At 36.7% G+C, this 24,197-nt stretch overlaps 1 protein-coding gene across 4 annotated transcripts in view; it reads right to left on the bottom strand.

The window, feature by feature from the left end:
* Nucleotides 1–24,197, bottom strand: part of CCDC15 (coiled-coil domain containing 15) — a 77,352-nt gene that overhangs the window by 40,696 nt on the left and 12,459 nt on the right. For 2 of the 4 annotated variants that reach the window (XM_076002617.1, XM_076002618.1), the window contains 4 exons: nucleotides 19,622–19,735; nucleotides 17,084–17,206; nucleotides 13,957–14,079; nucleotides 12,691–13,713 (listed from right to left, as the gene is read on the bottom strand). In XM_076002617.1, coding sequence (XP_075858732.1) covers nucleotides 12,691–13,713; nucleotides 13,957–14,079; nucleotides 17,084–17,206; nucleotides 19,622–19,735 — 1,383 coding nt within the window. Of the gene's footprint in view, nucleotides 1–7,585; nucleotides 7,661–8,101; nucleotides 8,216–8,917; nucleotides 9,041–12,690; nucleotides 13,714–13,956; nucleotides 14,080–17,083; nucleotides 17,207–19,621; nucleotides 19,736–24,197 lie in introns of all 4 variants that reach the window. The other 2 variants (XM_076002620.1, XM_076002619.1) reach the window with 2 other exon arrangements.

Below are 24,197 nucleotides of genomic sequence, written 5' to 3'. Positions count from 1 at the left end.
AAAATGGTACAACCACTAAGGAAACAGTATAGCAGTTCCTCAAAAACTTAAAAACAGAATTCCCATCTGATCCAGCAATTGCACTTCTGGTTATATACCCAAAAGAATTTAAAGCAGTGACTCAAACAGATATTTGTATATCCATGTTCATTTTAGCATCATTCACAATAGCTAAGAGTTAGAAGCAACCCAAGTGTCCATCAATTGATAAATGAATAAATAAACCACAGAATATACATATAGAATAATAATATAAATATTATTCAGCCTTAAAAAGGAAAGAAATTTGGTCACATATTATAGCATTATGCTAAGTAAAATATGGCAGTCATAGAGGAGCATTTGCTCCTCACTCATGTGAGGAAACTAGCATACTCAAATTCATAGTGCAAGGAATAGAATAGTGGCTGCCAGGGCCTGGAGGAGCAGAGAATAAGAAGCTATTGTTTAAAGGGTATAGAATTTCGGTTTTACAAGATGAAAAAAGCTCCAGAGACAGACGATGGTAATGGCTGCACAGCAGTGTGAATGGACTTAATGCCACTGAACTGTACACTAACAAATAGTTAAAATGGGAAATTTTATGTTATATATTTTATCACGTTTTTTTAAGAAAAGATGTGACTACATTAACATGTATATAAATGCTTATAAAGAGGACTAGAAGGATGCACGTAACTTTTGACAATGATTAACTTTGAAGAGAGAATTAGAAGAATTAGTAGACGTGGCCTTGAGAGGGACTTGTACATTTTTTTTCTATATACTTCTACATTGTTTGAATATTTTACAATAAGAATTTATTCATGTATTGCATTTATACTTTTAAAGGTATATAAGCAGATTATTATTCTTATCTCCCAACATTTCATTTTTAAACATTAAAGTTATCACACATTACAAGAAATACAGAATCATTTCTTCATCCTTTCATTCTTTTCTTTCCCAGATTCAGTCTTAAAGCATAAGATTTTTCCCTTTTAAAGTTTTCCAGGTGAAACTATATCACATTAACACAGTGGTTGTAATTGAGGGATGATATTGTCCCCCAAGGTACATGTGGCAATTTCTGGAGGCATTTTGTTTGTCACAACCTGGGTGGGAGGAGGACTGGGGACAGAATAAAAACCAAGGATACAAAGAAATGGAAATATCTCCGAGAGGTTGTTAGGTTGTTAGTATACCTGAGTATCTATATACCTATGCTACATGTAAAACATCAATGTATTATCTTACAGTTTATTACAGTAAGTGAAAGAAGAAAGCTATAGAGCAATGAATATAATGCAATGCCGTTATATAAAATGAAACACATGCACACCCATACCAAATCAAAGCCATATTTGTGTGTACATGTAAATGCAAAGAAAAAGGTCTGGACAGTTAAGTTTCAAACTGTTCATAGTACATATGTCTGGAAAAGGGAAGAAGCTGAGGAAATGGAATAGTGAAAGATAACTTTGACTTTTACTGTTTACTACCTTTGCTTTTGTGTTTTTTAAATTTTAACAAAAATGCATTCTTTTATTAAGCACTTTTTAGACACTAAAAATTAAACCAATTTCTAAAAATAAAAGGTTCTCTGGCTGTACCATGAAAGATAAATTGGAATGGAACAGACAGCTTAAAGACAGGGAAATCAGGTGCAAGGCTGCTATAATAGAGAAATAAGGGCCTGAGCTAATATTATGAAAGTGGAACAGAAAGGAAGAGTGAGGTTCAAGAGGTGAAACCACTAAAACCTGGTATTATCAATAGCATCAAAGACTGAGGCAGAAAAGGGACCTGATAATTCCTAGGATTCTGGCTTATATGACTAAGAGGGTAGAGGAATTGTTTGAGCAATATGTTCAGTTTAGAACACCTTCAGTTTGAGGTATCCGTGGAATATCAAAATTGAGTTAATTGACAAGTAGTAACAGTTGGATGCTGGAGCTCAGAAGAAAGATCTGCCCTAAAGACAGATTTCAAAATCATCATCATAACATGTAGTTGCTGAAGACACAGAAGTAAAAATCAGAGAGACTGTATTAAGGGATGGGTAAAATAGGGCAGAGCCTAAAGAACACACCAACAGAAAAGAAGCCCAGGAAACAGAGAAGACTCACAAAAAGTGGCGAGAATTTTAGGAGTAAATCTGGAAGCTGCAGTGTTATAAGAAGGCTCATGCCTATAATCCTTGCACTTTGGGAGGTTGAAGCGGGAAGATCATTTGAGGCTAGGAGCCTGACACCAGCCTAGGCAACATAACAAGACTCCATCTCTACAAAAAATAAAAATATTAACTGGTCACAGAGGCATGTTCCTCAGCTACTTGGGAGGCTGAGGTAGAAGGACTGTTTGAGCCTGGAGTTCAAAGTTATAATGAGCTATGATCACTCCACAGGACTCCAGCGTGGACGACATAGCAAGACCATAAAAAATAAAAAGTTTCAGTTATATTATTAACAAGGAGAACACTGGTAACTTTGAAAGAGCAGTTCAAGAGTACTAGTGGGGACAGAAATCAGATTATAGTTAACTGAGAAATCAATGGATGGCAGAATTGGCTGTGATCATGTAAAATTTTATTCACAGATCACAACTAGGTCAAAAAACAAGAATCACGAAGGAATTATATATGTTCAAAACAGTTGTGTTTGAGTGATATGTGATTTTTTTTTTTGCTTTCTACTATTCTATATTTTACATGTTTTATAAAATGCCCATGTACTAGTTTTATTATCAGAAAAGAATAATTGCTTCATAATCATCTGCTTAAAAGAAACTTGACTTGGAAAGGAAGAGAGAGGAAATGGCAGACAGAGTTAGACATAAACCTGAGGATTTTATTTTTTTTTTTTTGAGACAGAGTCTCACTCTGCTGCCCAGGCTAGAGTGCCATGGTGTCAGCCTAGCTCACAACAACCTCAAACTCCTGGGCTCAAGCAATCCTTCTGCCTCAGCCTCCTGAGTAGCTGGGACTACAGGCATGCACCATCATGCCCGGCTAATTTTTTCTATATATTTTTAGTTAACCAATTGATTTCTTTCTATTTTTAGTAGAGACGGAGTCTCGCTCTTGCTCAGACTGGTTTCGAACTCCTGACCTTGAGCAATCCTTCCAGAGAACTAGGATTACAGGGGTGAGGCACCACGCCAAAGCACTAAACCCGAAGATATTTATTTAGTGGAAAAGACTTGAGAATACTTACAAGTTAAGAGGGAAGAGCTAAGAAAGGGAATGTGGTTAAAGATATGTTCATGATACAGGATAATTAATGGAGCAAGGATCTAGAAGTAAGGAAGACAAGAGAATCCAGAATATGGATCCAAAGAGAGACAGCTCTTCCTCTGAGATAGGAAAAATAATAATGGCAAAAAAAAAAAAAAAGAAATAAGGCCGGGCGCTGTGGCTCACGCCTGTAATCCTAGCTCTTGGGAGGCCGAGGCGGGCGGATTGCTCGAGGTCAGGAGTTCAAAACCAGCCTGAGAAAGAGCGAGACCCCGTCTCTACTATAAATAGAAAGAAATTAATTGGCCAACTGATATATATATAAAAAATTAGCCGGGCATGGTGGCGCATGCCTGTAGTCCCAGCTACTCGGGGGGCTGAGGCAGAAGGATCACTCAAGCCCAGGAGTTTGAGGTTGCTGTGAGCTAGGCTGACGCCACGGCACTCACTCTAGCCTGGACAACAAAGTGAGACTCTGTCTCAAAAAAAAAAAAAAAAAAAGAAAAGAAATAAAATGGTTCAAGCAGTTACCGTGTGATAGTTTCTATTTTCTTTACAAAAGTTAAGAGTATGCAGGTGTGGCAAGAAGTTTTAAGGAGAGCTTAAGGTTTAGAATAGTCAGCCTGGGGCACTGGAGGGGAAGCTGACAGAGGACAAGAAAAATGCTAAGTAGCACTGGGAACTTGGCCATGATTGGAAACTCCAGGTATGAACATATTACAAATCTATACTATTCAAGTATTTTCTTTAATAAATTTGGATTCTTTGGGAGCCCAAATGGAAAAAGGACTATTTCAGTATTGAGAATTTTCAGGGATAGCGTGGCAGAAGGACAAGAAGAGGTTCAGACCACCAAAACTGTACCCTGAATTGAATAGTCAAGAATAGGGGTCCCTCTTCCGTGCTTTGTGAATGTCCTATGTGTGGCGGCCTGTCACCTTAGCACAAGCCCAGCCATGTTAGAACAACCAGCCATTTTGGTTAAAGGGTTACTTACTATAACCTTTAAGCTGGGCCTGGAGGAAAGAGGGCTGGACAAACAAAGCAATTAGGGCCTGGAGGAAAGAGGGCCGGACAAACAAAGCAATTAACTTATAACTGATTGATTACGCAGCTATACAGTACTAACTGATGCTATCTGCTTCTATAACCACTGCTTGCTCAAACTCATTTGTTAAGATCAGGCCAGGGGGTCTGAGGAAGGTCCCAGACCCCCAGGCTTGGAAATTATTACCAATGTGTTCATGTTGTGTGCTTAATGTCACATATGGTGCCATGGTATATAAACTTTGTAAAATTGACAGTTGGGGCCACACTCTGAACCTGGTTACATCTACTGTGTTTCCCCAAGAATAAGACCTATCCATAAAATAAGCCTTAGCAGGATTTGTAAGCATTTGCGCAATATAAGCCCTACCCTAAAAATAAGACCTAGTAATGGGCGTGGCTACGCAGCATATCTGCATAACCCATGCATTTCATAGCGGAGCAGTAAAGAAGACGAGCAGCCCTTCTCATCTGCCTCATAAGAGCTCTATTGCTCGACCTGAGAGATTGGGGCCAATGGTTCTAAAGGAAATAGAGTCGCAAGAAATTCAGGATGGAATTTGGGGTTTGGAGAGTTATAATGATGTTCCAGAAGAAGACGACTTACTTAACTATATTTGAATAAATGTAGATGGTTGTACCATACTTAAAAAAAATAACACATCCCTTGAAAATAAGCCCTTGGGTGTCTTCTTGAGGAAAAATAAATATAAGACCCTGTCTTATTGTTGGGGAAACACAGTAGGTTGGAGGGTGCACAGCTGGAGTGTGAGTCTATAAAGACTCACTCTAAACTTCAATTTGACTCAGTGGTTATTTCTCTCGCTCGGGGCCATAACACTATGCATCCTTTATCAGTAATTATGTTGCTTCATAATTATCTGTTTAAGTAGAGGTCTCTCTTCTTTAAATTGTCTGAAATTTTATTGTGTCTTATTCACAGCTAGAACTTAATGGCTAATACCTAATAGTTGCTCAATAAATATTTAATTGATGGCCTAATTCATTTAAAACATACTGAGAGACTACCAGGTACTAGCCACTGTTCATATAACGGTAAACAAAACAGGTATGGCACTTCCCTCATGAAACTTATAGACTAGTGAGAAATCTCTAGAGCAGGGGTCCTCAAACTTTTTAAACAGGGCCAGTTCACTGTCCTCAGACCATTGGAGGGCCGACTACAGTTTAAAAAAACTATGAACAAATTCCTATGCACACTGCACATTGTGGCCTTTCTGGTTGGTCAGTCCTTAGAGACTCCCTATCATAGACCAAACATCTGTTCAGTCCTCAGAAGCCCCCTTGACATGTTACCTGTTCTTTCTTGGAAGTTCCCTCTGGTTAGTTTGTTCCTCCTAGTAGACAAAGCATCTGCTAGTGCCATCTATTTCTCAATGTAAACCCCTTAACAAAGAATCTGTTCCCCTTCCTCCTTGTCCCAACCTAACAACCTGAGGTAGGAAAGAGCCTGGCATAGAGTTCAGGATATATAAATGACAATGTAGAATAAAATATGACTATACCCTTAGGTAAACCTTACAGACCCAAACTAAAAATCACAAAAGACCTATGATTCAGTCTTGAAAACCTCAATGCAAACCTTACTTTCTGTCTTTTTTCTTCCTTTTCATTCTGCTCATGTAAAAAGACCAAGAGGAAATTTCTCTTTCATATAGCCTAACACTGCTAGTTGTCTAAGACTTTGTTTTCAAAACAATATAAAAATCACAAAATACAAATTATCCAGAGAGGGGTAATAAAGTAGATTTCAGCTAAGCCATGGAAAAATCTTAGCAGGCCCAAGATATTGTAACATTTTCTTAAAAAACTCTATATCTTAACTCAATACCCCCAAACCTTAGGCAATATAACCTTAACAAGCTCCAGCCCAAACCTGACTAGTTTATTTCTTGGTGACCCTACTTTATGCTCTACTAGCTTACTGATGGAGATCTAGTCCTGGCCATTGAGTGGAAGATCCTCATAACTCTTATCCCTTACAAAGTGCTCATTTCTTCCCTTCTCACACTGTAAAAAACAATGGCCACCAGAAATATACCTTTTATAAAATAAAATATATATAAAATATAATTTTTTGAATACACAATAAGTGCTCCCAACAATACCCTAGGTGTCAATAAGAGACCTAAAATAATCTTAGATCAGGATGGTTCTGCATACCATGAAATAAAATAGGAATCTGCTTCTTGATCACCCTTACCATTTCCAGTTTAGTAGGTGACTATAATCCTGTCTAAATTCCACTGCTCATACTCTATGGTCTGCTCTACCTGTCGTATGCTGGAAGCATCTCTCTGGTGCCTGGGTAGAAGATGCTGATGGCCATCAAGAAGCAAATCCTCGGACCATCTTTCAGCTGTCCCAACAGATGGCTGCTGCCTAAAGTATAAGCTCTAAAAGATACAGAAGCGCTTGCCAAATGTATTAGCAGTGACATAGTAGTGATAATACTGTAAGCTTCAAGGATAGCCCTGAAGTAATCTAAATAGGTCAGAATAATCTGATATATTGTGACATAAAAGTAGACATTATACTTCTTGTCACCATTATGGATCTTAACTCTACTTACAATACAATCTTAAATCGCATCTACAAAAAACAAGGACAACAGTATCTATCTCCCATGGTGACTGAGAGAATTAAATGAGATAATGCATATAAAATTCTAAAACCATTTTGGCTATAGTAAGTGCTCAATGAATGTAAGCTGTTATTCATAATATTAATACTATTGCTAATATTAATAAGAGAAAATGCTATCATCATCATCATCTTTATTGGTAACATAGCTCTGACAAGTCTGGTGCAAATGCTAATTACTTTCTGCTGCTTACTCTTTACTATATTCTGCTCTACCTGCTCCCTGACAGAGCCTAGATCCTGGATTTCACATAAAACATATTCATGGCACTCTGGAAATAACTCCTTTCTCCTTCTTTCACCTGTCATATTATGTGAGGCCTGCCCACAGCTCCTGTGCTAAAAGACAACATGAACACTGGACATAAACGATCCAAGCAGGAGCATCATGCCTGGAGCAACAGTCAAAGCCTTAGTGAAGAGGCAGGAAGTAATTTCAACAGGTCAAAATGGTGTGATACATCACAGAACAAGAGGACATTATATTCCTTGCCCATTATTACCAACCTTAACACAAAAACCTTGAAGCAGTTACTACACTGCCCTGTCAATCTTGAGTCAAAACCAAAGCAATTTACTGTCTACTACTTACTCCTCACTATATTCCACTCTACTTATTCTCTGGGAGAGGCTAAGTCTTGAATACTGGGTGAAACATACCGATGGCACCTGAGAAGCAACTCCTCTTGCAATCTCCCATTTCTCAAAAGATGAGGGCTGTTTGATATATTTTTCCTAAAGGAACAACGAAATACAAAACTGATGTGTCCAAGCACAAATGATGGGCTAGTAACACTATTATAGACCTCAATGACAGTCACAGAGTAATGATACTAGGTGATGATAATAGAGCACAGTTAAACAGATGTGTGTGTGTTTAACATAAAAATTTCTAAACATATACCAAAGCAGGCAAAAATGGTATAATAAATCCCAAGATATCCTTCACCTGGCTTCGACAGTTAGCAACACTTCTCTTTTTCATTTATTCTTCCACTTATTTTCATAGAGTTTTTAAATGCAAATTATTCTGGTACATTTTGAAATTACCAAAGACATTATACTCTTAGCCTAACTCTGGAGGTCTTAATTCTATGTATCCCACAAAGAAGCTAGCTTGACAAGCTTCAGTCCCAATCTCACGTAATACAATCCTCCTACTGTCTTCTGCTCTACCTGTTCTCTAGGGGAGGCTTGGTCCTGGATTTTATTAATAGGTATAACATACTGATGATATTCCAGAGGCAATTCCTCTCTCACTCTTTCATCTCTCATAAAAGATGAGGGCTGCTTGAGAAACATGTTCCAAAGGAACAGGAGAAAACAAACTTTCTAACCAAGACAATATGCTAACCATAATATTGTAAACTCTAGTGAGAACGCCAAAGAAATGATACCAGGCAAAAATATCCTGATACCTTTTGATATGAATGAGGACACTATACTTTTAGTTTAATTCTGTAGACCTTCATTCTTAATTACAAACCATGGACAGAATAGTTGGACAAACTCACCAAATCTTAAATAATTTAGGATCTGATACTTCTTCCTACATTGTTGATGTAGGGGCAGTATGCCTGTGGTAATACTGTGAGCTTCACCAAGAGTTGAAGAATAATCTTGGTAAATTAAAACTGTCTAATTCTAGAATAAGATATGAATGTGACATATCAACTTTTGAAATGACTAAACTGATTTAATATAGTTCACTAGATCAGGGTCTTTTGCACTGTGAAGCGCAAGATAGAACAGAAAGAAAGGAGGAGAGACCAGTAGGAACTGTCTATGCCAATTCTTTCTGTAGCAGGGCCTCTGTTCTAATAGGATTTAGGACTATCTTTCCACTAATATGGGAAAGAATAAAAGATACCATATTCTTAAGTTAGCGCCAAAGTCCCTGATTCTATATTTCAAATTGCCAGTTATTGAGAATTTATAAAACCCAGGTACTTTATTTCTTATATCTTTATCTCCTTTTTTATTCTGCTCCACCTGATCTCTGATGAGGTCCTGGTCCTGGGGTTTAGGAGTCACATACTGATAACCCGCCAGAGAAAAGTCACCTCTCCTTTTTTCATCTGTCATATTAGAGTATGGCTCCTTAAAGTGTACTTTCTAAAAGAAAAAAAATACAAATTATAAATTGTCCAGTAGAAGTAATATAATGGCAATAATATTCTAAGTTTTATTGAGCGCCATCAGGTAATTTTTCAAAAGCCAGGATTAATGTGAAACATAACAAAATAAAACAGAAAATGATTATTTTTTGTGAGCTCTGAAGTTTCGGGGAAAATAATCTTTGCAAGCTTCAAACTAAACCCTAAACAATTCAGTTCCTGCTGGTTTCCGCCCTTTTTCTGTTCTACCTTGTCCTTCATGGAGACCTGATGATGCCTGCATAGAAGATCCCGACGGACATCCAGAGGAAGTGCCTCTCTCCCTATCAACATTGATGTTGGCTGCTTCAAATTTGCTTTCTAAAAAAGAACAGACACAAAATATCAATTGTTCAGTTAAGAACAAGAGGTTAACTAAGACTTTAAATTTTAGTGATAATTCTGGAGTTAACAGAGGTCAGAGTATAACTGGTCATCTTATGGAATAAAACAAAAAACTATATTCCACAAAAGTCCAACCATAACCCTAAGTAATTTACTTCCTGCCTTTCTTCTTCCTTTTGGTCTAACTGATCTCTGGTGGAAGACTGGCCTTGGAACCTGTGTAAAAGGTACTGTTGGGTACTTGTGGGCCACTCCTCTTTCCATCTTTCAGCTGTCAAAGTAGATTTTGGCTGCCAGAAATATTTTTCCTAATGAAGAAGATTAAAAAGGAAAAAGTAAGTTGTTCAGAAAAAAGTAATATGCTACTGCTAATACTTTAACACTTAGTAAGAACCCTGGAGTTTTGAAAACTTAATCAGGAAACTACTTTTCCAACTATGGATTTCCAAATCAGCTACAATATTACAGGCATACTTCATTTTATTGTGCTTCACTTTATTACTAGAGATATTACACTTTTTACAAATTGAAGGTTTGTGCAATGCTATGTTAAGCAAGTCTACTGGTGCCATTTTTCCAACACTTGTGCTCACTCCTTGTCTCTACGTTACATTTTGGTAATTCTCGTAATATTTCAAACTTTTTCATTATTATTATATCTGTTATGGTGATCTGTGATCAGTGATCTTTGATGTTACCATTCTAATTGTACCACAAACCATGCTCATATAATACAGTGAACTTAATTGATAAATGTTATATGTATCCTGATTGCTCTACCATGGGGCCAGCCCCTCCCCCAGCCCACCCTGTTCCCTGAGATACAACAATATTGAAATTAGGCCGATTAATAACACTACAGTGGTTCCTAAGTGTTCAAGTGAAAGAAAGAGCCACATGTCTCTGACTTTAAATCAAAAGCTAGAAATGATTAAGCTTAGTGAGGGAGGCATGTCAAAAGCTGAGACAGATGGAAAGCCAGGCCTCTTAAGCCAAATAGTTAGCCAAGCTGTGAATGCAAAAAAAAGTTCTTAAAGGAAATGTAAAGTGCTACTCCAGTGAACACATGAATAAGAAAGCAAAACAGCCTTGTTGCTGATGTGGAGAAAGTTTGAGTGGTCTGGATTAGAGATCAAACCAGCCACATTCCCTTGAGCCAACTCCTAATCCAGAGCAAGGCCCTAAGTCTCTTCAATTCTATGAAGGCTGAGAAAGGTGAGAAAGGTAAAGAAAAGTCTGAAGCTAGCAGAGGTTGGTTCACTAGGTTTAAGGAAAGAAACCATCTCTATAACATAAAAGTGCAAGGTAAAGCAGCAAGTACTGACATAGAAGCTGTAGCAAGTTATCCAAAGATCTAGCTAAGATCTCTAATGAAGGTGACTACACTAAACAGATTTTCAATGAAAAAAAAAACAGCCTTATATCGAAAGATGCCACCTGGGACTTTGATAACTAGAGAGGAAAAAAATCAACATCTGGCTTCAAAGCTTCAAAGGACAGACTGACTTTCTTCTTAGTGGCTAATGTAGCTGGTGACTTTCAGTTAGAGCCAGTGTACATTTACCATTCCAAAAACCCTAGGGCCCTTAAGAGTGATGCCAAATCTGCTCTGCCTATGCTCTATGAATGGAACAAAGCCTGGATAATAGCACATCTGTTTACAGCATGGTTTACAGAATATTTTAAGCCCACTGTTAAGATCTGCTCAGAAAGGCCGGGCGCTGTGGCTCACGCCTGTAATCCTAGCTCTTGGGAGGCCGAGGCGGGCGGATTGCTCAAGGTCAGGAGTTCGAAACCAGCCTGAGCAAGAGCGAGACCCCGTCTCTACTATAAATAGAAAGAAATTAATTGGCCAACTGATATATATATAAAAAATTAGCCGGGCATGGTGGCACATGCCTGTAGTCCCAGCTACCCGGGAGGCTGAGGCAGAAGGATCACTGGAGCCCAGGAGTTTGAGGTTGCTGTGAGCTAGGCTGACGCCACGGCACTCACTCTAGCCTGGACAACAAAGCAAGACTCTGTCTCAAAAAAAAAAAAAAAAAAAAAAGATCTGCTCAGAAAAAAGATTCCTTTCAAAATATTACTGCTCATTGACTATGCACCTGGATACCCCAGAACTCTGATAGAGGCGTACAAGGAAATTAATGCTGTTATCATGCCTGCTGACACAACATCCATTCTGCAGTCCATTGGTCAAGGAATACTTTTGACTTTCAAGTCTTATTAAGAAATACATTTCGATGGCTACACCTGCCATGGATAATCATTCTCCTAATGGATCTGAGAAAAGTAAATTGAAAACCTTCTGGAAAGGATTCACCATTTTATATGCCATTAAGAACATTTGTGATTCATGGGAGGAAGCCAAAATATCAACATTAAGAGGAGTTTAGAAGAAGTTGATTTGAACTGTCATGGATGACTTTGAGAGGTTCAAGACTTCAGTGGAGGAAGTCACTGAAGATGTGGTAGAAACAGCAAGAGAACTAGAATTAAAAGTGGAGCCTGAAGATGTGATTGAATTGCTACAATCTCATGATCAAACTAGCAGATGAAGAGTTACTTCTTGTGATGAGCAAAAAAAGAGGTTTCTTGAGATGGAAACTACTCTTGGTGAATATGCTGTGAACATTGTTGAACTGACAACAAAGGATTTACAATTTTATATAAACTTAGTTAATACAGCAGCAGCAGGCTTAGAGAGAATTGACTCCAATTTTTAAGGAAGTTCAAATGTGGGTAAAATGCTATCAAACATCATCACCTGCTACAGAGAAATCTTTCACAAATGGAAGAGTCAATTGATGTGGTAAACTTCATTATTGTCTTATTTTTAAAAATGGCCACAGCCATCCCAACCTTCAGCTACCACTACCCTGATCAGTCAGCAACCCTCAACATCAAGGTAAGACTCTCCACCAACAAAAAGATTAAAACTCACTGAAGGCTCAGATGATCCTAAGTACTTTTTAGCAATAAAGTATATTTAAATCAAGGTTACGTACATTGTTTTCTTAGACATAATGCTATTGCACACTTAACAGACCATATAATAACATGTAAATATAACTTTTATATGCACTAGGAAACCACAAAATTCATGCGAATCCCTTTATTATTAATACTATATCTGCTTTATTGTAATGATCTGGAAGCGAACCCCCATAATATCTCCGAGGTATGCCTATGGTAATTACAAATCCCACTCCAAACCCTAAGTACCTTATTTTCTTATTATATCTCCTTACCACTCTATTTTACCTGATCTTTGGGTAGAAAATCCTGGTCTTGAAATTTAGGTAGAATATTCTGGTCTATGGGGAGAGCACACTGGTCTTTTGGTAGAAAATCCTGTTTTTGACATTTGGGTAGAATATTTTGCTCTTTGGTTAGAACATGCTGGTCTCTGGATAGAAAATCCTGGTCCTGATATTTGGGTAGAATCTTCTGGTATCTGGGGAGAAAATCCTGGTCCTGACATTTGAGAAGAATATTCTGGTCTTTGGAGAGAACATGCGAGTCTCTTGGTAGAAATTCTTGGTCTTTAGGTACAAAATCCTGATCCTGACATTTGGGTAGAATGTTCTGGTCTTTGGGAAGAAAACAGTGGTCTCTGGGTAGAAAATCCTGGTCTGTAGGTAGAAAATCCTGGTCCTGACATTTGAATAGAACATTATCGTCTTTGGGGGGAACACACTTGTTTCTGGGTAGAAAATCCTGGTCTGTAGGTAGAAAATCCTGGTCCTGACATTTGAGTAGAACATTACGGTCTTTGGGGAGAACACACTTGTTTCTGGTTAGAAAATCCTGGTCTGTAGGTAGAAAATCTTGATTCTGATATTTGAGAAGAATACTCTGGTCTTTAGGGAGAACACAGTGGTCTTTGGGTAGGATATCCTGGTCTTTGGGTAGAAAAGTTTGGTTTGGGGATAGAAAATGCTGGGCTGCCAACACAAAACTCCCATCTCCTAACTCAAAACTCTGGGCTTTCAGTATAAAACCCTGAGTTGCTGTCTTAGCCTGGCCGTCTAGCTCAATGGCCTGGTCTTCTGGCTTACCAAACTCGCATTCTGGCTCAATAGCCTGAGTATCTGGCTCAAAACTCTGAACTTCCAGCTCAACACTCTGAATTCCTGTCAAATCACCCTCAGTTTCTGGCACATCACCTTGAGTTTCTGTAAAATAATCCTGGGCTTCTGGCAGAATATCTTTAAGGCCCTGAAGATGTAACTGCTTTTCCTCTTCCTCTTCTATCTTAACAAATGGATTTTTGAATTTTATTTTCTAAAAGTGAACATAAACATAAAATATAAAATGTCAGGTAGTAGCAATACTCAAGGTTTTTTGCAAGATTCCTAAAATAATCTTAAAATAATATGGCAGTCAAACAAATTACTAGAATAAAATGTGAAATTATAGTCTTTGCCTAACTTAACAAAACCTAAATCTACAATCCTAAACCAATACAACAGTATTGGCAATACCTAGTCCAAATCTCAATTAGTTTACTTTCTCTTATTGCTTTACCTGAACTCTGCTGAGAGGCTTGTCCTGGTCTTCAGAAAGAATATCCTGCTGGTTGCTCCCAAACAAATTTTCTCTCCCTTTCTCGTCTGTCACAACAGATGAAGATTCCTCGTAGGCAAGTTCCTAAAGAAAAAACCAAAATTAAAAAAAAAAACACAAGATTTAGCTATTAAAGTAGAAACAATGTGATTGCAATAAAATCCTAGGCTTCAAGATACTGCTAATATAATTTCAGTGGGTCAGCAGAGTCAAACATTATAAAATGTTTACACTGTAGGACTGTACACTGAAGACCATAGAGCATTGTTGAAAAAAATTAAAGATGATCTAAATAAATGGAAAGACACCGCGTTCATGAATCAAGAGAAAATATTGTTAAGATGTTAGTATTTCCCAAATTGATCTATAGATTCAAAATACCTATCAAAATGACACTATTTTTTTACGGGAGGGGACAGATTAATTAATAAGCTAATCATAAAATTCATATGGAAATGCAAGGGACCCATAAGAGCAAAACATTCTTCAAGACAAAGTTGGAAGTTTCATTCTTCCCAATTTCAAAACCTACCACAAAGCTATAGTAATTAAGACACTGTGATACGGGCACAAGAGCAGACATACAGATCAATGGAATATAATTGAGAGTTCAGAAACAAACTCTCACATTTATAGTCAATTGATTTTCAACAAGGGTGCCAAAACAATCCAATGAGGAAAAATAGTCTTTTCAACAAATGGTGCTGGGAATAACTGTATATCCACATTCAAAAGAATGAAGATGAACCACTTCTTCATAGCATACATAAAAATTAACTCAAAATAGATCATAGGCTGGGCGTGGTAGCTCACACCTAGCACTCTGGAAGGCCGACGCAGGAAGATCATTTGAGTTTAGGAGTTCAAGACCAGCCTGAGCAAGAACAGGACCCCATCTCTACTAAAAAAATAGAAAGAAATTAGCTGGACAACTAAAAAAAAATATATATATATATATATATATATATACATACACACACACACACACACACACATATAAAAATTAGCCAGGCATGGTGGTACATGCCTGTAGTCCCAGCTACTCGGGAGGCTGAGGCAGGAAGATCACTTGAGCCCAGGAGTTTGAGGTTGCTGTGAGCTAGGCTGATGCCACGGCACTCTAACCCAGGCAACAGAGTGAGATTCTGTCTCAAAAATAATAATAATAATAATAAGATCACAGACCTAAAAGTAAGTGCTACAACTATAAAATTCTTAGAAGAACGCATAGGAGTAAATTTTCATGATCTTGTGTTAAAAATGTTTAGTAGATATTACATCAAAAGCACAAACAAAAAAAGAAAAAAATTGGACTATACCAAAATTAAAAATTTTGTGCTGGCCGGGTACAGTGGCTCACGCCTATAATCCTAGCACTCTGGGAGGCCAAGGCAGGAGAATCATTTGAGCTCAGAGTTCAAAACCAGTCTGAGCAAGAGCAAGACCTCATCTCTACTAAAAAAATAGAAAGAAATTAGCTGGACAACTAAAAATATATAGAAAAAATTAGCTGGGCATGGTGGCGCATGCCGGTAGTCCCAGCTACTTGGGAAAAAGGACTACCTTCAGCTGAGGCAGAAGGATTGCTTGAGCCCAGGAGTTTGAGGTTGCTGGGAGCTAGGCAGACACCATGGCACTCTAGCCCAGGCAACAGAGTGACACTCTGTCTCAAAAAAAAAAATTTGTACTGCAAATTATACCATTAATAAAGTGAAATGACAACCCACAGAATGGGAGAAAATTTTTTTGATAAAAGACTTGTATCCAGAATATATAAAGAGCACTTACAGCTTTATATATTTAATATATAAAGATAAATAATCCAAATAAACATCTGAATAGACATTTTCTCCATAAGAAGTATACAAATGGGTAATATATTAGCACATGAAAAAATATTAAATATCATTACTCATTAAGAAAATGCTAATCAAAAGTACATTTTAGCCAGGCGAGGTGGCTCATGCCTGTAATCCTAGCACTCTGAGGCCGAGGTGGGCGGATTGCTCGAGGTCAGGAGTTCGAAACCAGGCTGAGCAAGAGTGAGACCCTGTCTCTACTATAAATAGAAATTAATTGGCCAACTAATAGATATAGAAAAAATTAGCCAGGCATGGTGGTGCATGCCTGTAGTCTAAGCTACTTGGGAGGCTGAGGCAGCAGGATTGCTTGAGCCCAGGAGTTTGAGGTTGCTGTGAGCTAGGCTGATGCCACGGCACTCACTCTAGCCTGGGCAACAAAGCGAGACTCTGTCTCCAAAAAAAAGTACATTTTAGTGGATGTGAAGATATTAACCACTTCATGTCCACTAGAATAGCTATAATCAAAAAGACAGACAATAACAAGTGTTGGAGAGGATGTGGAGAAATTACAACCCTTATATATTGCAGGTGGAAAACAGTTTGGCAGCTCTTTAAAATGTTAAACATAGACTTACTGTATGACCCAGCAATTCCACTCTTAGAAATGAAAGTCCCAAAAGAAATGAATGTCCACACAAAGACGTGTACACAATTGCTTATAACACAATTATTCATAAAAGTCAAGAAGTAAAAACAACCCAAATGTCCACCAACTGAGAAACAGATAACCGAATGTGGTACAGACATACAATGGCAATAAAAACAATGAAGTACTATACTTATACATTCATTAAAATGTGGATGAACCTTGAAACGTTATACATAGTGGAAAAAAAATAGTGACAAAAGATCACATATCATATATTCCATTTATATTAAATGTCCAGAATAAATACACCTATAGAGACAGAAAGTAGATTAGTGATTGCTTACCACTGTGTTTAGGGGGAGGGAAAGAACAGGGTATGGGGGCCTCTTTTAAAAGTAAAGAAAATGCTCTAAGTAAGATTGTGGTAACAGTTGCACAACCTCATGAATATACTAAAAACCAATGAATTGTACACTTTAAATGGGTGAATTGTATGGTATATGGATTATATTTTAATAAAGTTTGGTTTAAAAAAATATTGGACATTGTAATCTTAACCCTTAATCCTATCCTTAATTAGCTGTGGATAGTTCTAACAAGCCATTGTTTCTCCCCTCTATTCTTTACATTTCCCTACCTGAATTTTGATAAAATTCTGGTAATGTACAGTAGTTAAAAGACCTTGATGGATGTTAAAGGGAAACTCTCCTCTTCTTTCTATATTTATGCTGATGGATGCTGGTTTTCTAGAAAGTACTCTCTGGAAAAAATAAATAAATACAAATATAAATAGCTCTAGGGAAAGCAATATCCTCATGATACTAAGTTGAGTTTTTATGACAGATCTAGAATGATTTTAGAAAGCTTTGGTAGTCTAATGTAGAATAAAAGAAAAAAAATAATGAGTTTGAAGTTTACTTCAAAAGTACAAACAAATCACCCATATATCAAACATATGGAATGAAATAGAATGGTAAGAGAATATATTAACTGTATAAATGACAACTTGTCCATATTCTAGCCAGTGACAGTTTCAGAATATTCATGATTTTAGTCTTTGTGATCTGACAGAGGGCAAGCAAGTATATGTTCTACTTGTATTTCCAAATCTTGAACATTATAACAACCAGACAGATTCTAATATCACTAAAGTCTAAAAAGGATATGAAACTGGGGTTCAACTCAGTTATACATTGTCCTTTCTGACTGGCAGTTTCCCATTTCGCACAACTGAGAGGGTAGAAAAATCTTCAGATTTGAAGGAAAGACTTGATATAAATGATAAGAAAAATTTCACTAATTTCTCATTAGTAGATTAGATTTGTTTCTGATATTTCTTCCTGAAAAACACATGTAATCTTTGGAAGCAAGCCGTCAGCCTGAATTCATCACACTATAACAATAATGAATTACACTTAAATGGCACCTCTGACGTATAAAACTGGTTTATACAAGGATGTTATCTCCAACTTAATCCTCCCTTATACTGGATAATTATTTCTGTCAGACCTATGAATAGTATTCTTTCTGGAAAAACACCAAGTGGAAGGTCTAAGTATGTTCCAAACAATTTAAAATACCAGTCTTAGGATCTGATAACCCCTTTTTTTTTTTTGGTTTATTAGAAAGTGTCTAATCACCTCATTCTAACAGTATCCTGGTGTCAGTCTAATGGCTCAAATTATGATACTGCCAAATCCATGGTAGGAATTAAATTGTAAAGAAACCAAGCCTCTGGGAAGAATTTAGGTACAAAAGAAATTCTATCTTGAGAGCCACAACAACCCTAGAAAAAGGGAACCACCATAATGAATGGATCTAGGATATGTTGCTATATGTGGACATACCTATGCCAACTTGTTTTTAACATTTAATTATAAATTTCTTAATTATCACTGAAAAGGGAGATATTATAGTTTAATATTCAACCAAACATAGAGGAGACAAATGTTTTTGATGGTTAAGATTCTTAAGGAAAAATTACAAAAAAACAAATATATATATATATATGTATATATATATATATGTATATATATAAAATCCAGGAAAATGTAGAGAAGACAGTTGAAGATGGCAAAAAAATAATAAAGTAAACAAGACTAATGGTCTATTTTACTAGATGCTGCATATCAAAATTTGAAATTAATGCCAAAGTTAAGTAAACACCGGAAAACACATGAACTTAGCATCCAAATTTGTGAACTCTGAAATAAGCAGACTCCAAAACAATGTCATTTTACAAGTATAGACTTAAATATCCTTTTAGGTCTAGCTCCACATTTAGATTCCAATTATTCACTCTAACTTTATGTTTTGTATTGATTTTATTCCTGATCAGAAGTAAAATAGATTTATGAAAAATTTTTTAAATAAAAAATTTTTTAAATAAAAACATAAAGAGAAGAAAATATTACTACCCAGAAATAATCACTATTAACCTCTTGTGCCATTTTTATCCAGGCTTTTGTCTACGCACAAAGCATTCTCTCTTCATCTCTTTATTTTGCTTTATTTTCCTTCATAGCACTTAACATTTGTAATTATATTTTGTATTTATTTAATTATTTATTATATGCTTCCCTACTAGCACAGAAGCTCCCTGAGGGATCTTTGTCTATCTTTTCACCACTGTAAGTCCTGTTTCTAGAACAATGCCTGGCAATCATGGACATCCATAAATATTTATTAAATATATATTTTTAAATTGAGATATCATATATAACTTTGTATCCAACTTTATCATTTAACTTTACTTTTCCTTTCACTTTCTCTTATCCTCAGATACTCTTTGAAAACACAAAAATTTTTAGAATGGTTGCATATGGATATATCATAATGTATTCAAGCATTCCTTACTATCAGATATTTAAGATTATTTCTAATTATTTAACAGTTCTAAATTATGCTGAGATATAAATAAATCTTTATCTGAAATTCTTATCTCTATATTTATTTGTTTGTTTATATTCAGGAAATTATGGGGGTACAAACATTTTGGTTGCATGTAATACATTTGCACTGCCCAAGCTAGGGCTACAAGTGTGTCATTAGTTGTGGGTTTACCCCTCCCCAACCCTTTCCCCAACTGGCACCCAATGAGTATTACTACCATGTGAACACCTTAGTGTTGGTCATATCTCTATTTTTAAAAACAATGCATTCGAAATTAATTTACCTCTTGGGTGGGAACGCTTTTCCTTCCATCATCTGGAAACACTGATGCCTTTTCTTTAGTCACAGTTTTAAAGGATGCCAGCCGGTGACGTGCCTGTTTCATAGTTTGACTAAGCTGTCAGGGAAAGAGAAAAAAAGCAAACCAAAATAGGTTAAAGTGGTTTTGGGGGGTTTTTTTTTCAGTTTTTTAAAATTGATATGTTATATATTTATGGGGTTCAGGCATTTGTTACATGCATAGAATGTGTAATGACCAAGTTGGGATATTTGGGGTACCCATCATCTTGAGTATTTACCATTTCTGTGTATTGGGAACATTTTCAGTCCTCTCTTCTAGCTACTTTGAAATATTCAATACATTGTTAATAACTATAGTCACCATACTCTTCTATCAGTAGAATTTATTTCTTCTATTTAGTTGTATTTTTGTACCCATTAACCAACTTTTCTTCATCCCCATCTCCCACTCACAGACTCTTCCCAGCCTCTCATATCTACCATTCTATTCTCTCAGGTTAAAGTCTTAATACTACATGTACCAAGTGTTCCAACAGGAAAACAGCTCCCTATTATTAAAAAATGCCAGACCAAAGACAAGAGGATTACTTGAAAAGGATACTTTGATTTGCTGATAGTGTGGTACATTATGGTCATTATTCTGAGAGACTGTACTTCACAATTTGATTTAAAGGCTGTTACTCAAATCAATTTTTATAATGTATGCCTCATATTAAGTAGATACACAAAAATATCAGAATTTAAAATCTAAATTAATACACTTGGAAATTACTGAGCTAACCTATTCCCTACCTTCTATCCATCTTTTCAACAGGGAGTTATTTCTTCAACTGGTCCTTATGTGCTTAATTTTTTATCACTCCTTGCTAGAAGACTATTTCTAACTCCCTTAAAACCTTTTTTGTCCTTTATTTACATGAGTCCTTCCTCCACCCCTAATATTTGAAGACTAAAACTAGTCTTTTCCCAGATCTCCCTTTCTCCAGGAAGCCTTCCTAAATTATTAGGTCATTAAATATGAAATGTCTGATTTCAAATCAAAAGTTTAGTTTATTGTATCTCAAATAAGAAGCAGTACAATTAATGAAAGTATGCACCTAAACTCTTAACACAGTTTTGCTATCTTAACGGTAGCTTGTTTATGCCAGCAACGAAGAAGCCTGGAGAGTGAGTGGCAATGAAATTTTGAAAGGCATTTAACAGAGCTTGTTGATAATTGAATATTTTTCCTTGCAAGAAGTGGTCCAAAGCCTGGAAGAAGTGGTAGTTGGTGCAACATCTGGTGAATAAGGTGGATGACGGAGAGTTTCCAAGTCCAGCTGCTGTAGTTTTGAGCAGTGTTGTTTGTACAATGTGTGGTCAAGCATTATCTTTTTTTTTTTCCGACATATTATGGGGGTACAGATTTTAAGGTTTCAATAAATGCCCCTTCCCCCTTCCCCCCCCAAGTCTGAGTCTCCAGCACGACCATCTCCCAGATGGTGCACATCTCACTCATTATGTATGTATATACCCGCCCCCCTCCCACCTGCCCAATACCCTATTACTGTAGTACCTATGTGTCCACTTAGGTGCTGCTCAGTTAATACCAGTTTGCTGGTGAGTATATGTGGTGCTTGTTTTTCCATTCTTGGGATACTTCACTTAATAGTATGGGTTCCAGCTCTAACCAGGAAAATATAAGATGTGCTATATCACCGTTGTTTCTTAAAGCTGAATAGTACTCCATGGTATACATATACCACATTTTATTAATCCATGCTTGGATTGATGGGCACTTGGGCTGTTTCCACAGCCTTGCAATTATGAATCGTGCTGCTATAAACAATCAAGTGCAGGTGTCTTTTTTGTAGAGTGTCATTGGATCTTTTGGGTAGACGCCCAGTAATGGGATTGCTGGATCAAATGGTAGACTCAGTTGTATCGCTTTAAGGTATCTCCATATTGCTTTCCACAGAGGTTGAACTCAAGCATTGTCTTGCAAGAGGATTGGCCTGTCTCTGTTCAGCAATCTCAGCTGCTTCCACACAAGCACTCTCATCATTTCATCCAACTGGTTGCAGTACACATCCATTATAATCGAATGGCCAGGTTTCATAAAGCTGTAGTGGATAATAACAGCGCTGGACACCATTAGACACCATTAGCTTTTCTGGATGAATATTTGGTTTTGGACTGTGTTTCGGCACTTCATCTTTAGCCATTGTGCTGAATGCATGCAATTGTCAAAAAGACCCCTTTTTCATCACACATAACAATATGATGTAGAAATGGTTCACCTTTATGTCATGACAGCAAAGAAATGTAAGCTTTGAGACGATTTCTCTTCTGACACTCGTTTAATTCATGCAGAACCCATCTATCCAGATTCTTTACCTTACCGATTTGTTTCAAATGGTCACATATTACTGGAATAGCAATGTCAAACCTTGCTGCTAATTCACATGTAAGTTGAGATGGATTCGCTTCCACTACAGCTTTCAGCTCATCATTATCCACCTTGGTCTTAGGTCACCCACAAGGCTCAATTTCAAGATTGAAATCACCAGAACAAAACTTCTCAAACCATCGATATGTGCGTTCATTAGCCACATCCTTCTCAAACACTTTGTCAATATTTCGAGTTGTCTGTGCTGCATTGGTTCCATAATGGAACTTATATTCGAAAATAACACAAATTTTTTACTTATTCATGGTTTCACAAAATTGCTCTAAAATTTTTTTGAAAGATAATCACAAGCCAAAACGTGCATTTGAAAGACTGAGGAGGTATCTTCACAACAAAAATAAAACAAGAAGTGTCAAAGTGAGACAGATATAAGACATAAGAGATATCAACTGTCAAATTTAGTACTTAAGAAAATCGGACAATTCAGATTTAATAACCTAATAACTTAGAACAGAAACTCAAACATCTCAACAGAACCAATTTGTTTCAACTACTCTAAGTAATATTTGATAAATGACTATTAATATTAAATATGTTGACTTTATGTCCATTCCTTATCTCTATCTATTAATAACAATTAATAATAACTTCTTCCAGTGATATGCACCTATGCACCTATTTCACAAAACTGCAAAGAATATCCCATTAGGGGAAAGAAGAAATAAACTATGTATTTTTTAGGATATGCACTGCATCATGTGGAGGAAAAACATATCCCCATACTACTCAGTGAAATTAGAGTAAAGCCAGGACCACTTCTAACCCATTCATTGAAAGTTTAATGATATCAATTATCTCTTGAAGGGAAATGATGACTATGACTTTTAGATGTAAGTAACAAACACTTTATGATTTTTACTAATAAAAAGCTAGGGATAAAAACACTCTCTCACTACCAGCCCAGTTTGTGTGTGTGTGTGTATGTGTGTGTGTGCGTGTGTTTTAAAAACAATGTATCACCTCTGCTCTGTCCTTGCCTCTAGAGGTCTATACCTCTAGCCAAAAAAATCAGATTGAAATATATTACTCTTTGTTCTGCCAAAAGGAGGACTTCTAGATTTGGTTAGCTGCAGAGCGGATAAAAGCGTCAAGATAGAGTTATTCACAATGCAAAAACAGATATACATTTACTCAAAGTTATTTAAAAAAAAACACAGAGCCATGAATATACCTGCTTTTATTCATTGCTGTAAGTATGGGAGGTATCAGTGCCCCATACTATGTGACCAAGGATTCAAAATCTCCATTGTAACAGATTTAAAATAGGGGTTCAGAATCTTCATTTCCCCATCAAATCCAAACTTCTATTAGAGTCAAATTGATTATAGTCCTATAAACAGGATATTTATATATCCAGCAGTTGGAATATGCATCATCTTTATTCTGTTTCTCTGTCATTACCATAACCCTTCACCAAATCTCAACTTCGGAAAGGCCCTTTCAGTGACCTGTCATGAGGGTTGTAGTAGACAGAATAATGGCCAGCCAAAGATACCAGGTCCTGAACCCAGGAACCTGTAAATGTTATTTTATAAGGAAGAAGCGCCTTTCCAGATGTGATTAAGTTAACAGTCTTGCGATGGGGAGATAATCCTGGATTATCCAGATGGGCCCTAACTGCCACCACAAATGCCCTTAAAAGAGACAGGTAGAGGGAGATGCAACATACAGAAGAAGAAAAGGTAATGTGAAGATAACAGGCAGAGATTGATGTGGTGCAGTCACAAGAAAGGAATGCCAACAGACACCAAGAGCTGGAAAGTCAAGAAACAAATATTCCCCTAGAATCTGCAGAGCATGGCAGTGCTGACACCTTGATTAAGGTTCAGTGAAACTGATTTTTGACTTCTGGCCTCCAGAACTGTGAGAGAATAAATTTCTGTCATTTTAAACCATTAAATTTCAGGCAATTTGTTACAGCAGCCACAGGAAACTAATATATAGACCAAAGTTAGTAAAGAATTAAACAAAAACATAGAAAATAAGGGGATATTATAAATAAAATTATCTAATAATTAAAGTTAACAGATTTATAAGTATATTTCTCTTATTGCAAGATAATGATGATCATTACCTGTATATGTGTGTGAGTATGTGTACAGGGTGGGTG

Source organism: Microcebus murinus, chromosome 4 (genome assembly GCF_040939455.1).
Source record: "Microcebus murinus isolate Inina chromosome 4, M.murinus_Inina_mat1.0, whole genome shotgun sequence".
Taxonomy (NCBI): domain Eukaryota; kingdom Metazoa; phylum Chordata; class Mammalia; order Primates; family Cheirogaleidae; genus Microcebus; species Microcebus murinus.
This window is presented reverse-complemented; position numbering and strand designations above follow the sequence as displayed.